The sequence below is a fragment of the Pseudorasbora parva genome, chromosome 7, assembly GCF_024679245.1.
Source record: "Pseudorasbora parva isolate DD20220531a chromosome 7, ASM2467924v1, whole genome shotgun sequence".
Lineage (NCBI taxonomy): Eukaryota > Metazoa > Chordata > Actinopteri > Cypriniformes > Gobionidae > Pseudorasbora > Pseudorasbora parva.
This window is the reverse complement of record NC_090178.1, coordinates 30538991-30554743: the sequence shown is the minus strand read 5'-3', so window position 1 is coordinate 30554743 and position 15753 is coordinate 30538991. Positions and strand designations below refer to the sequence as shown.

Below are 15753 nucleotides of genomic sequence, written 5' to 3'. Positions count from 1 at the left end.
GAAGGGACTGCGCAGCAGAAACGGAGTCTCGTTGTGCTAGGGCACGAGCCCACCACTGAGTTATACCGGCCCAGGCCGGGACCCAACGGCAGGCAGCCGCTAGCTGTCAGCCCAAAGCCAGTTCTACATTCCCGCTTAGGGGAACCGTTTCCCCTCCAGGGAGGCCAGGAGGCGCCTCTACCTGGCACCGTTAGTGCTAGCTGTTAAGAGCCGCAGGAAGGTGGCTTTACTGGTTCCTCAGGGGCTCATGAGGCTATAACGCCAGAAGCCACCTATGCTAATGGCTAGCTTGTCACCGAGACCTGGTCCGGGAATCCCCTCCCAAAAAGGCCCGAAGAGGCCTGACAGCCCGATACACTGGCCTACCGAGCGTCCCAGCTCGGGGGCTCACCCTCAGGCGGCCTAGAGCGGCCTACTTCCTGCCAGCCAACGTGCAAACTGTTGGGAGCTGTTGTGTTCCCGGGGCTCGCCTCCAGGGAGGCCTGTTTGATGCCTACGTACAGTCCGGTCTTTTTAGGGCGGCCCGGAGAGGCCTATTGCCAAATGGCAGTTCCCTATCAGATTGGTGACATACAGTGCTTATCCGATGGCAAATCCCACCGGAAACCCCGCAGGGCCGGGAAACGACCATAGGACGGCCTGAAGCGGCCCGTCCCTGATAGCAGACTATGCTAGCCGCCTGGCTAGCACCCACGCACACTGTCGCAAGACCTGGGAACCGGGGCTCACCCTACAGGAGGCCTAAAGCGGCCTAGATCCTGTCAACCAATGGTCGGAACCCTAGGTCACCCCCTCAGGGGACGCCATGTGAGGCGTGCTGAAACTCAGCGAGCCCTTAAAGTCGGGCTGACAGTGGCTGTCTGCTGGCTGATGAGGACTGGGTATCCAGTCACTACCTGGGGACTCATCCCCAGGGAGGCCGTTAGGGGGCTACTTATGACGAGGTTTCTACTGCAGCCGACATCGTTGGGGAGAACCCTCCCCGCTCACATGGGCCACGATGCCGGAACTCACCCGCAGGGAGGCCTACTGAGGCCTACCACCTGACCCAGAGTTAACTGCCCGGACTGCCTCGGCTGGCGTCTCCCGCCAGCCAGCCTTCTATAGTCAGTCCGCCCCAGCGGCCCATAGCAGCCTTCTGCGACGGCGCAGTCTCTCAGGCAGCGTCTACCAGCGTGGAGCTAAAACACAATGCCCACAGCAGTGCACTCAGCCTAAAACGCCTTGTACCCTCTAAAGCGAGGGGAGTACAACTTACGCCACCTGCCTCCAGGGCGGCCGTCTGGTCGTCCAGCGGTCCGCCATCCGCGCAAGGGCGTCAGCCGTGACAGTGTTTCGACTCCAGGGGAGCATCCTACCAATCGATGCTTTCAGATGGTTGCGAAGTACAGCTCGACCCGAGCCTAAAAGGTGAAGCAGAAGACACAGAGCAAAAAGTGAAATATATTGAACACACACAACCGGCCATTTCCTGAACCAAGCCGGGGGGCCGCCCAGAAGGGGCGGCCGCACTAGCTCTGGGGGGCGGGGCTAGCAAAACCAGTCTGACTGCGCACCGCGAAGAGACGCCTACCCCGTCCCCACGACCACTGGCTGAGTCACGATTCATTCTGCTACACACCTTTTTGCATTAATAACAACCCCCAAATGCAGAAGGGGGGTGGGCATTGGCCGGACAACCCTACTACGGGGAGGCCGGGTAGGGATACAAAGCTCCTGCGGGGATACCGACAGGAGCCTGGGGCAACTGCCAGGGCGATATGCCACCGTGAGACGCCACCGTCATCCCATCAACAGCCTAGGCCAACTGGATGCACTAGCATCGGTCTGATAATCCCACAACAACGGCCCTAAGAAGGACTGGGACAGACCTTACTGTAGTTCATGCGCTAGCCTAACCTCACAAATTCATCTAGATATTTCACTTGCAGAGGTGCCACCGCTACCCAGAGGTGGCTACAGCTAAAAACGTTCGCCAGGAGAACATACGTCAGTTTATATCGCCGCTACATGCCCGCGGCATGTGCGGTGGCCTCAACTGCTCATATTACACATATCCAGAAGAGAAAACAGCCTTATAAACTACTGTTGCTACACTAGCAAACATACAGCCTACATAAACACACTGTGTTTATACAAACATCGTTCTAGCCACCTTTACCGGGGAACTACAGGCCCACTTCTCCAACTGTTACACTTTTCTTCATCTTTTGTAGACAAAATATCCCTCAGGGAAGCATAGAGTCCAAACATACGGCATTAAAAAGAAGAATGTTTGCCCTAAAAGGGGACTCACCCGCTGTCTTCAGTGCCTCATCGCTTCATGTAACATGCATGCTTCGGCGCACTAACCTGAGGGTGGGGCGCTTTATTCTCAAATAAGGCCGAGGAGGCGGGCGCGAAATCCCGCTATTCCCAGAGACGATGCACTGTGTGCGGGCAGAGCACACACCGGCCTGGCAGGCCATCAGAGTCTCACATCCGCTCATCATCGGCCCGCGCGGCCTGGTGTGAAGCGCGCCCGGGGAGAGAAAAGAAACACAACAGAAAAACAAAGGAGGGGACACATTTACATCACTTCCGCGCCCTCGGGGGCGGAGACTCACCACCCCGCTTCCGGCGCTTGAAGCGGCTCTTCTCCCCGATGTCCCTCCTCCTGTTGCGGGTGTCCCGCCTCTTCTGCGTCCTACTCCTCCAAGGAGGGGGCGCCCGAGAGGCTACGCTGCTGCGTTGGCCCGATCGATGATCCTCGGATCTCGAAGGGCCAGGGAACCCTCCTGCCTGGGCGCTGCCCCGGACCTCAGCGGAATACACGTTCTATATGCCGCTGAGCGCGCTCTCGCCTCTCTGAACCTTCCCACCACCGCCTCGACGGAGGTGCCGAAAAGCTCAGAGGGCGAGACCGGGGCATCGAGGAGAAAAGCCTTTTCTTTCCCCCCAATGTCTGCCAGGTTCAGCCACAGATGCCTCTCCGTGGCGACCATAGCCGCCATCGACCGTCCGATGGCGACTGCTGTGTGTTTGGCCGCCCGGAGAGAGAGATCTGTGGTGCGGCGCAACTCAGCCATCGCATCAGGGGGTAGGCCCTCCCCCTGATCGAGGTCCCTCAGCAGATCGGCTTGATAGGCCTGCAACACCGCCATTGTGTGCAAGGCCGCCGCCGTCTGACCCGCCGACGTGTATGCCCTGCCGTTCAGACGCGAAGTTGTCTTTAATGCTTTAGACAGCAGGGCTGGAGCTCTTAGTGTCGATGGCCGCCCGGACGCGAGATAGTTCGCGAACGTCTCGTCGATGGGCGGCATCGACACATACCCTGCCTCGGCCAATCCCTCGACATCAGCGAAGTTAAAACGCTGATGTCGATGGATTCGCGCCGAGTAGGGTTTCTTCCATGCCCCCACGACCTGCTCGTGAAGGTCGGGGAGGAATGGAAGGCTCCCGGGAGCTGGGCGGCTATGGTCGGGGAGAAACCGATCGCCCAATCTGTCTGGGCGGGCGGCCTCTCCCCTGGCTCTCTGCCACGGCAGCTGAAGTCTCAGCGCCGCGCGCCCCATTACATCGAACAGCTCCCCATACACGGGGCAGGATGGCTAGGAGGATTTAGCCTCAGCTTCATTTTCCCCCTCATCCACAGCCATCCTCTGATCGACCGGAAGAGCATGGGCTGACGACGAGGAGGAGTCTCCATCCGACTCCTCCTCCGTCAGCCTGCTCTCGCGACCTGGCTGATCATCCGCGAGAACTGTACTCTCCAGACGATGAGCCAGGTCCATCTGGGAGCCCCAGGACAGACGGCGCCGCTCAGCCTCAGCTTGAGCGGGACCGCTCCCAGATGCTGGCTCTTCTTCCCTCGAGAAGAAGGCCAGGCGAGAGCGGAGCGTCCTCAACGGAAAACGCTCGCAGTTCGCGCAAGAGGCCCCCTCGAGAACCTCCGGCGCGTGCTCTTCCCCCAGGCAGAGCACACAAAGGGTGTGTGTGTCCTCAGGCGTAAGAAACCTGGGACACGGATCAGCGCACTTCCTGTACGCTCCCTTAACCTTGCGTGTGCACTTCATTTTAAGACTTTCCAGCGAACCAGACAAACAGTCCCTGAAGACGAAAGGATTTTGTCATGTTGGCACGGTGCCTTTTTATACTTCCTGGTCGCACGGTGATGACATCACCAGCTGCCGACGGTCAGTAGGATTGTGATTTGATAGCGATTTCAGACACCTGTCACGCTGAAGGCGTTCCCCATAGCGTCAGCTGACGCAGCGCGAGTTCCCTTTCGAAAGGGAAACCAAGATATCTCATTCAAAATAGGGATTTTAAATACACTTCTTTCAAACACAGACCTTTTTCATCTTCAAAACAATAGTGGTCTGAAATAAAAAATAAACAAAATAAATAGGCATCATAATCCATCCAATTACATTCAGTCTCTGCATAAAACATCCTTCAATTTACAGTCTACATACATGTACCATCTTAATTTCACATCCTATTCATTTCTTTCTCAAACATGTTCATAACATCCATTTCAATCACTTTTTCCTGATTTTACTCAAGAACCTTCTTGTTAAACCCATTTTCATAACTCCATTTTTTTTCTTTTCCACATAGATTTCCACATACTCAAACCTTTTTGTCAAACTTGCTTTTTCCATAAAATCCAGTTTTCACTCATGATAGCCCACATCATTTTTTTTACTTAAAATGTACATAACTATAAAATTGTTAATGTTGAAAACTTCATCAAAATGACATAATTATCCATTTGTATTACATTCAATCAGTTTGTTCACATCTTTATCTTGTGACATTGTGCTTAATCATACTCAATACCCAATTATTTTTCAAAATAAATTTCCAAACCCATGTTATTTAGTAAACCATTCAAAATCAATTCATTAGGGTTTCCTTTAAAGTAACATTGTTCTTTCAATGTCTTGTCCATTAAAACTCTTTAGGCGTAAGCTCCAAATGACCAAAATCTTAACCCTGTTGATTCATGTCATCTGGCAGTGATACTTCTCATCAAATCCTCACTAGCCTTCCTTTGCCACTTACACCAAAGTTGTTATAATTTTACCAAGAACTTACAAATTTCCGTAATCTCCCATATTACTTTATAAAGTATTCACATTTGTACTGTCATCATCAGTTTCTTTAAAACTGTTTTAAAACAATCTGTATTTTGAAAATCATTCAATGTATTTAATTTGCCTTCAGGTAAAAAAAATTCTGTCAGAAGTTTTATTTTCACAACATTAATTTTTAGGGCTATTTCTCTCTTGATTTTCTTTTTTTTCCCCACATTATTCTTTATCAAAAATAGTCAGTCTGCAGCTGCACGATGTGATCATTATTGTTTTTGTCTTATCTCTACTGCTCTACAGAAACCAAAATATTATTTTATTCATCTCACAATCCCAGTCACACAGAAAAAAAACTTAGTCACGTGCTCCTTTCACATTAATTAGATATTATTACTAGACATCTAATGTCCTGCATCCATTTAAGGGATGAACAATAAAAATCAAACTTTTTCTTTTAGAAGTGATCTTTTTGGTTGCCCTTCTGCCTTCATAAATATGAGGGAATCTCTGGATAATTTAGATAGTGACTTCAGCCAATTTGTCACTTTGTCTCTGCTGTCAAGTTTCTTAACATTTATGTTTACCATTTCTAATCAATTGACATTATTTCAATTTAAACCCTCAGTTAAATTTGGAGATGGGTGTTTAACCCATTAAGAAACGGCAATCTTTAACTTTATAATTCCACTTCAACTAATCCAGAGATTAATTCAAATCAGCATCATAAATGACAAAATTAGTCATAATTACCAGTAACGGACAGAGCTGGATACCAGTCCACTTAAAGCTCGTCCCATGTTCTGGATCAACTGTTCACCAGATTCCTTCAGAATTAGCAGTTTCTTTAAAAGTTGTCATTTGCCTTAACCCTTCTGTAATGATAAACACTCATTCCAGAGGTTAATGACCTCACACACACTATCAGGACAGAACAGTTTCACAAACCAACACATACAAAACATAAAGTGCAGTCATCAACAAACATACGCACATTAAACATATAACTTTGAATTGCTCATTCTCAAAATTTGCTTTTAGTGTTTAACTAAAAAATATTTAAACTCAGTTCTTACATGGTTTCTTAACCAATTTCAAATCATGTCTGTTCATTATTCCTTCATTTTTAGAGAAGTCAGCTGGGTTCAGGGGCGTGGGACTGGGGGGATAAAGGGTACTGAGTAACCAGGGCCCAAGGCAGGGAAGTCCGTTTTCTATACATACACATACATGGTACGGGGGCCCAGCAAGATGGTTTGTACCCAGGGCCCAAAATTTGGTGCTACGCCACTGGCTGGGTTGTTTTGGTTCTGATATCATTGCTTTTGTTTAGTTTCAGCTTTAGCAGGACGATAACAGACAGAGCACCATTCCTCGTTCTCAAGCAGTCTCTCTCTCTCTTACACGGATAGTCTCTTTTATTAAATTCATTAACCTTTAACCTTCACAAAGTTTTAGAAATTGGTTTATCCTTAAAGAATAAATTTGTATCAGAAATTTGAATGTTTAACTTTCCAATTAGAGCTATATAATCATCTCAAAATAAGTTATGCTATGAATTTTTTTTTTCTTCAAGTTACTTTAGTTAAATACCTTTTGTTATCCAGACCTCCTGTTTAAACTTCAACAGCTGTCCTTATCTTTAGACACCACCATGCCTTCAAATTCTCCTCTGCCATATCTAATGACCTGCAGTATTAAACTCATGATATGGAAATATTAGTTCAATATCACACAGTTTTACTGATCTAATTAATACATCTTTGTTCTGGTCTCCACAAAGGTTAATGGTCACCTCATGGTCTCAGCTGGCTCTTGAATGACCTTTACCATCATAACTTTCACTCAGGGTCTTCCCTGGCATTCACAAACAATGCGGTACTTGAGTGAGCGGTATAGAGGAGCCATTATTAGGGCAGGCCCTGCTGTGTCTGTGTCCCCCTTACTGATGCTGCTGGCCTCACAGTCATCGGTTCAACTCTCATACACACCTCACATAAAAACACCTCCCTTCTTGGAAGTGCCCAATGGCGGTGACCCCCATGTCTTAGGTCGTCCCCCTGCTGGCCAAAAGAGGATCTTACCCGTCTTAGGCGAATCACCCTCATTCACATTGGTCATCGCTTGAGATCTTTGACCCTTAAAATGGATCAGATGTTTTTCTGGAGCCTTGGGGAAAGTGCATTCAAGAGTCACCAGAGCCATTTAGTCTGCTTACTATAGGTAGAACATGGAGACAGGTTAATCATAACACTACTTAATCACTTATACCATTTTACATCCTTCAAACCGCAACATATTAGTGCGTAGATTATACTCAGTGAATTTAGCCATAACTACTGTCCACTCAATTTAATGTCCTGTATGTTGACTCTGACCTGATCCATTGGTCCTGTGCATGGTGGGGGCTAAGATTAGACAACGATGTTATTGGTCATGGAATAATTTATTTAAAAAATTTCAATTCATTAAAATTCTGTATTTAAAAACATCTTATACCTTTATTATTGCCCTCCTAATGACACTTTCACTCTTTTTAACAAATCACTGTCTCTATGATTTTCAACTGATGCACTGTGCTTTTACTATAAATCTCTTATCACCTATGACACAGGCTCAGATAACAGCTTTGAGCTGGTTTTGAATGAGAGAGAGGCTCTGAGTTATTCAGGATGGTTCACTGTGTTTTCATAAACTTTATACTACTCACACTAGCTCAGCATAAGACCTGGCTAGAAATTGAAATTGTTTTCAAATAAGACATCAAACATTTACTTTAAACTCTATCCTTAGACAAAGATCACATTTTCCATTAATCATAAGTTTATATTTGTCTTTTTCCCATACAATTAATTTAGAAACTACACATTTCTCAGGCCATAACACCAGAAATGGTGGGGGCCAGATTCAGATAAGCAAATTGTTTTATAACACCAATTTATTTTATAAAAACTGTTTTTACCAACATTCAGACAAATGAACTTTATCAGAATTTTTCAAGAGTTAGAGTAACAGGAACCAACTTTTTCTTAAATTTGTCATTTAAACTTCTACGTTACTATTTATACATTTTCTTGCCTCACGTTTTTCAGTCAATGTCTTTAATTTTACCTCAAAATTTTATTTAATTATCATAGATATTTCCTTCAAAAATAATAACTTAAGACCATCAATTTATTAACATTATTATTTCATTATTTTGTTAGACAGAGTGTAAACCACTTCTTTGTTACTTTCTTACTTTGTTTCATCTACAAAATTTAGTCTGATGGGCTGATTTGCCACCATTTTTACACCTTATGGGTGGGAAGTTACAGTTAAGCCCCGTTTCCACCAAAATTACCCGTAACAATTTGTACCAGGAACTTTTTTACAGGAGCTTTTCTCCCCCCCAGACCTGCAGCTGTCTGCGTTTCGACCGCGATAAAGTTCCGAGAAGATTAGGCAAATTAGTCCGGTGATGTAGGACTGCACGCGACTGTTCCTCCAAGCCAGTGAAGGACAAGGGCTGTCACTTTTTATTCGATATTCGAATATGCATTCGAAGATGACGTGAAATATCCGTAATCGAACTATAAATAAACTATCCGGTTTTTAAAGTGCCATGTAGCGCAATTTTTTTTTTACTGTCGGTGCGTTTACATGGAGCACTGTAATTAGTTTAAAAGTCCAATCTGAAGGAAAATGCTCCATATAAACACCTGTGTGCGTCCTTATGTGACAACAGCGCGCGCCTTCACCACTGAAGAGCACACGTCGTGCTCATGCACCAAGCATGACAAGAGAGGAAAATACATTTTTCTGAGGGATAATCTTTTTATTTCATAAGAAGTTATGAAGATAATGTTGGCATAATGACACTGTCCCTAAGCCTATGTAAGCAAACAATCAACTTCTTCAACTGTGCCTGACATTAGAATTAATTTTTTCTGAGATGATTATTACACTTTACAACAAATGAATAGCTTTTATAAAACCGTAAGGTCCTGGTGGCCGTTGAGAGTTGCTATGGCATCCGTAAACACATTCAGCTGCTGGAGATGACGGCGTTGTAGATAATTGAATATATTCGAATGCCTTGCTTGATATTTGATATCCGTTCGAATTAGATTTTTTTCAAAAATGACAGCCCTAGCGGACAGTAATCATTTTTGTGTGTACCGATTGAAAGATTTAGTGGATTTAGTTATTATAAGCTATTTATTTGTTTAAATAATCATCTCAGAAAAAATAATAATTCTTCTGTCAGGCGCAGTTAAAGTAAAAAACTGCCTGGGGCAATATACGCTGTGTCATTACTCCAACATTATCTTCATTATCTTATAACTTACGAAATAAAAAGTTAACCCCTCAGAAAAATTAACTTTCCTCTCTTGTCAATATGAGCGCGGCGTGTAAGACTTTTAAAAAATGCCGAGTTGAACCTAAATGCTGCGTGAGCTCAACCAATCAGCATGTTCAGCGCCAAAGTCCCGCCCTCGAAAGTTCCTGAACTTTGAAAAAGTACTACCCCGCGAGCAGGGCCGTTTGGAGGGGGAAATATTTACCCGGAACTTCATTTAGACCCTGGTTCCTGCGGTCTAAACACACGAAGTACCACCCAAAGTTCCTAGTTCCTGGGTAAAGTTCCTGTGGTGGAAACAGGGCTTTACATACAAAATGGTCCTGCTGACCACAATTAAAACTCTCTGTCATTTAGCAACTGGCATGTTTCAGTCTAGTTCCCAGTCTGTAAGGCGGTGCCTAAAGCGGCACTCGCTCGGACAGTCAGAGAAGAGAAGAGCGCGCGAGAGGGGAGGGGGCAGATAAGACTGGCTGCTCACACATCTTGGTGTTTTCGCTTTTTCTAAAACAATCTCAAGCCCTTTTTTCAGACTACAACTCAATTCCAGTAATTTCAGACAATTTATTACGTTTGGCAATTAGACTATACCATCCCTCAGTAATCTTCTGGGATTTTTCTTTCAGGGGTTAAACCCCACCCATTCTACAAATTCATTAATAAGCACTCTTTGTAGCCAGTCAAGTTGCTGTTTAACTTTTCAATCAGAATTAAAACCTTGCTGCCATATATATATTTTTTTATTTTTATGTTCTGCAAATTTCTTTTAAGTGAGGGCTTCAGAGCAAAGCTAGTTACAGCATTTGCTCTCTTTCATTTCAACATATTATCAAGACTGATCAAGTTACTGATCATCTCACAATTTATCAGCCATATTTTAGTCAAAGTACATACTCACCGAAACAGCAAGAGATGGAGGCGGCGATCTTTACCCAACACAGCTGTGGCTTCTGCGTGATGAAACTGCAAAGGACACTTGTACGAAAACGTCACACATACTGGTCCGTGCCAATTTGGGTCACAATTTTTATTTTACTCGGGATCGTTCCAGATGCATCACTGGCAAAACAACTCCTGAATCAATTTTTATTTTGTTTAACTAATAACTAATATTTTATTCCCTGACTGCCTGATTCACTAAGTTCTAAACTCTAAGTTCGGGGTACCCCTATCTGAGATGGAAGAGAGAGAGCAGGTTTGCGATGCCCCCTGGTCCATGTGACCGTCTCTTAAGACTCTAACTCAGACAAACAGATCACAGACCAGAGAGACGTGCCCCTGTAGAGGTGGTGCTACACCAGTGGCCCCCAATGGGCTCTCCCCTGTATTAGACACGTGTCTTGCGCTGTCTGCTACGCGTTAGCCGTTGCCCGTAGTAACGTGGTGTGCTCTCAGCGACCTTCTTATACCCTTATGCTGTTCCCAAAAAACAAACACTTAGTATAATTAATCCCCATTCCTATCGAAATGAAGCTCTCTCGCTCCCCGTACCCAATCTCTTCCAGTCAGACAGCCCTAACCAAATAATTAAGCTTTCTACTACCTTATTTGTTGTTTTGCCAGGGGTGTCACCAAGGAATGATTGCCCGTGCATCCTCCACCAAAACTGTTAGGGGTTAACAGCTTATGACCCAGGACCAGTAGTGAAGAAATGAAGACAGAGTCAGGATTGCAATTAATTAAAAGAAAAATTTACTTAAGAATAGTTTGCAGTTTCAAAAGCAGAAGCCAGCTTCAAGTCTCACAAGGAGTTCGTAGGCCGCGCTCCCTCTCTCACCGTCTCGTTGCCTCGCCCTATCGTACATACAATTGTCCCAACAGTTATACCATTTTCAAGGTCTTATCCACGTCATTACTGCAATGTGGATGGTTCTGATTGGCTCAGAGACAATGCACAGTCCATGGTAAATTTCCACTCGTCAGTTAATCTGACGTTTCCACTGACGTGTCACTTGTTGATGCTTTCACCCCAGAATCAGGCCCGTAGTGACCTTCCAGATCTGGAGCAGGCGCCAGCTTGCCCAGAACAACAAGTCCACCCATCTCTTAGGGTGCCCATTGAACACCATTCTGATCTGTAGCATAGAATATTGCGCACATACACAGATACACAGTCTCTCCAAGATTGGAGCTGATTAAGCTCCAGTTCTAACCAATTCTTACCAAAACATACTGATAACATGTGCTTTCTTTCAGTGAGAGGGACACACAATAGTACAGGCAATATTCATCTTGAGTCTTTAGTGATTCAGTAAAAGGAAATATAAAAGGAATAAAACATAATAAATTAAATGAAAGACAAATCCATATTTCATATCTGGAAGCCGGGCTAAGTGAGCAAACGCTGTTACTGCACTCCTGACATGTTAGGGGTGTGTGATACCTCCAAAATCCAAACACATGACCTTGTTGCCAGTGTTTAGTGACACATCACACATCTCTAGGCCAGACCCTCAGTCACTCCTCAGAGACCAAATACACACTTTAGAAAACAAGAGCCTAAAACAAAATCATAACTGGATAGAATCATTATAATAATATAGGAAATATAGGAAGATAAATATGAATTAAGGTTTTGATTATGAAGTTAATTAGGATATAAATATATACAGGTATATTGAAGCGGCAGTGGATTTCAAAATCCCCCCTTCAATATATATATATTTGTTTTTTTTTGTTTTTTTTTGTTTTTTTGTTTTGTTATTATTATTATCTTTACAACTGTTTTAACTATGCTTGTTTTTAATTTTTTATTCGTCCACATGGTATTCTTTTTTCTCATGCATATGTTACCACTATTTTAATTAATTTCTATGTAAAGCACTTTGAATTGCCATTGGGTATGAACTGTGCTATACAAATAAACTTCCCTTGCCTTGCCTTACCAACAGTCAAAAATCAATGGCTTATTAAATAATGTTGATAAAGTACGAAACAGCCTTTTTACCTTTAGAGGAAGATGGCGAGTTAGAAAAATTCATCCTTAGTGTGTTTCAACTGGTACGAAAAACTAATATAAATGTAAGATATCTTACAGTAAGATAACCTACAAAAACAGTAAAACTACGGGAATTGTTCATGGTTAGTTCATGTTAACTAATGCATTAACTAATGTTAAATAATTGCCTTTTAAATGTGAATAGATTCAATAATGTGTGTGTGAGTTAAGATAAATGCTGAACAGAAATGTTGTTCATGGTTTGTTCATGTTAACTAATGCATTCATTAATGTTAATGTTAACTAATAAAACCTTATTGTGAAGTGTTACCCACTAGGGTAGGTTGAGGTATTCATCTGACAAAATGAAAGGCAAACATCAGCTATATAGCTTCATTGCATTAATACTTTTTTTTTTTTCTTTTTTTTTACAACTTTTCTATTTACTTACAAAATCTTTAATACATTTTTGTAATATTTAAATAAAGTGTGAAGATTTTCCCAGGCCAGATATCACTTTAATATAATACATTATAACCATAATAGCAAATTACTATAGTTTTTAAAATATTTTTTAACTAAGCTGTCTTGGAAATTGTCTTGCTTTCAGATTTCTAATCACTGCTCCGAGTGTCTTTCATGTTGGTGTGAAAGAACCCATATGGATTCAGGTGGGAGAGGCATTGCTCGGCAGACCTGTGTCCTGTCTGTTAGAAACCGAGATGCGTATTCCCATGTCCAAACAGGAGACCATAACAATCAGCAACAAAGGACAGTTTGGGGAAGTGAAGCTTGAGGTAAAGAAATAAATATGTAAATGAATAGCTTGTAATGTAATTCCAGACTCTATTGCAAGTTTCTTATAGCTGTATTTGGTTGTAAATATTCAACTGTCCTGTCATTTAAAAATTTCTGTGTTCGAGGCTCATTTCTGTGTATGTCCTCTTCAAGATATTCGCAGATAAAGTTACAAACCTGAAATCGACCAATGGAGAGCCTCCTTATCTCAACCTGGCATGTGAAGTTGATGGTCAGAAAAGGCAGGCCCGTGTCCTGGTCTCCAAACACAGTGGCTACATCTTTATTCAGACTGACCAACCTATTTACAACCCCACACAGAAAGGTACAATAAACGCATTGTTTGTCTTACTAATGAGCAAACAGTAAGAAAACTAAAATTTTGCTAAGTCTAAGGGCAAGATTTACCTAAACAGGGCAAATTAGCATAGGAGCGCAAAACCAAAAAAGTGCTGATAGGAGTGGACAGTTGTGGACAGAGTGATCTACCGACGACATGTGGATTACAGAAAAAAGATATTTTCCATAATAACCAAAGCAATCTACCAAGTGCAGCGCATATAAGCGTCTGGTTAAGACATGCTTTTGGGCATTATAGTCACCATAAAATCAAAATGGAAGTATTTTGGATTTTAGAATGAATATAACCTTACAGTTATCTATAAGCTAGTGTGCTCCAAAACAATTAAGAACAAAATTCGTATTTAGAAAATGATAAGCTTCAAAAACAATGTTTTTTGCCAGGACTACTATTGTCAATGTCAATGTGACGTACCATGTCATGAAGCACTTGTGTAATCAGTCCAATAGCGGGACGATACGTCACGGGCGGGTGACGTCATCGACCAGGAAGCTATAAAGCATACCCGGACCAAACAGTCACTAGCTTCTGTGTCTTCACAAAGCGCTCTGTGTGATATTGTATGTCCATTTATTGTGTGTGTGTCAAAAGAAAAAGAAAAAGAATGTCTAGTCAGTTCAGGCGATGTGTCACTCCCTGCCCTCGTTACATCACGGGTGGGGATACACACGACCTGTGTGTAATGTGTTTGGGGCTCGAGCATGCCCAGTCAGCTCTCGAGGGGGTTGCCTTCCAATGCGTACATTAAGATCACGCCGGGCACTCTTCGAGGAGAGTGCTTTGGCTCGCGGTCCTCAGGGCTCGGGTCCCGCTGTCGCCGAGGCACAGCGAAGGCTCGCGTCCTGGGGATCGCAGTTAGATCTAGTGGCGGGGTTAGAGACGGGTGATCCCCTATCTCTGCCCTTACCCACTGGATCTCAAGCCTCAGTTCGTGAGTTGGAAGCACGCTCTGCGGTTTCTTCCGCTCACGCTGAGGTTCGTGATCAGCCGCAGCATTCCAGTTCCGAGGAACTGGATGTTGTTAGTGTTGAAATGACTGACGAATTACTTCCACCACTGCACACACACGCACAGGAGGAGCTTATGGAGGTTGTGACTCGTGCCGTTGTCAGATTAAGCTTAGACTGGCCGGCCGAGCAGTATGAAACACGCCAACAACAAAGCAGGCTAGATGAAAGATTCTTACCGTCATACACACAACCTCCTAGGCGGGGCTTGCCATTTTTCCCGGACCTCCACACCGAGGTGTCGAGGTCCTGGGCTAGACCAGCGTCAGCCAGAGTTTTCAACCCGTCCACATCAGAGTATTCAAACACAAGCGGGTTGAAAGCTCATGGTTATGCGGCGATGCCGCGGGTGGAAGAGACGCTCACGAGCTATCTCTCCCCCGAGTCAGCATCGTCGCTGCAAGCCCCGCAGCTGCCGGGCAGGCGGCCGCCTGTTTACATACGGTAGCCGTCCTGCAAGCATATCAGGCAGATTTATTGGGGGATATAAATGAGGAAACCGAAGAAGTGGGGAGAGAGAGACGATAGCTGAAATTAGGCGGGCGGCAGATTTGTCTCTTCATGCCACCAGGGAGACGGCCAGACCCATTGGCCGCTCTATGGCAGCCAGGAGAGACATTTATGGTTGAACCTCTCCGACATAAAGGAGAGGGATAAAAAGTTCCTACTGGACGCGCCCGTCTCGCCTTCTGGTCTGTTTGGTGATGCAGTAACAACAGTCGTCGAAAGAGACCAAGAGGCCAGAAGGCAGGCTGCAGCCTTTCAGAAATGTCTCCCCCGAAAATCATATCCCCCAGGGGCTGTCGGGCGGGGGTAGCCCCAGCCCAGTACGTCCTCCTCCGTAGCGCATCGAGCGCAGCAAAAGCAGAGCGTGGCCGCTCGGGCCCCCCCGCAGAGAGAACAGGGGTCCGGGCGACGTGCTCAGCCGGGACCTTCCCGTGGTAGGACGGATCTGAGGACCGTCCTTATCGCTAGGAAGGCCTCGGCTAAGAAGTCCTGACGCCAAGAGCGCAGGGCTTCCGATGGCAGTCCCCTCCGGGAAAGTGCGGCTCGCCGAGGCGCCCGCTCTTTCCCGGTGCCATCGGGGGGCCGGTCTGCCAACCCTGCCACCATTGGTGCTTCAGGGCGCGGCGGTCCCCGGCGAACGCATATCTCCATGTCCGCCCGGAAACGTAGCGGCTTTGGGATGTTCGCGCCCTCTCGGGAGGGTCCCTGGGCGGTCAGTTCGGTTG

General features: G+C 45.1%; 1 protein-coding gene across 1 annotated transcript in view; it reads left to right on the top strand.

Moving 5' to 3' along the window:
* Positions 1-15753, top strand: part of c4b (complement C4B (Chido/Rodgers blood group)) — a 71398-nt gene that overhangs the window by 19591 nt on the left and 36054 nt on the right. Inside the window, exons 2-3 of the mRNA XM_067449038.1 lie at positions 12966-13152; positions 13307-13478. Coding sequence (XP_067305139.1) covers positions 12966-13152; positions 13307-13478 — 359 coding nt within the window. The remainder of the gene's footprint in view (positions 1-12965; positions 13153-13306; positions 13479-15753) is intronic.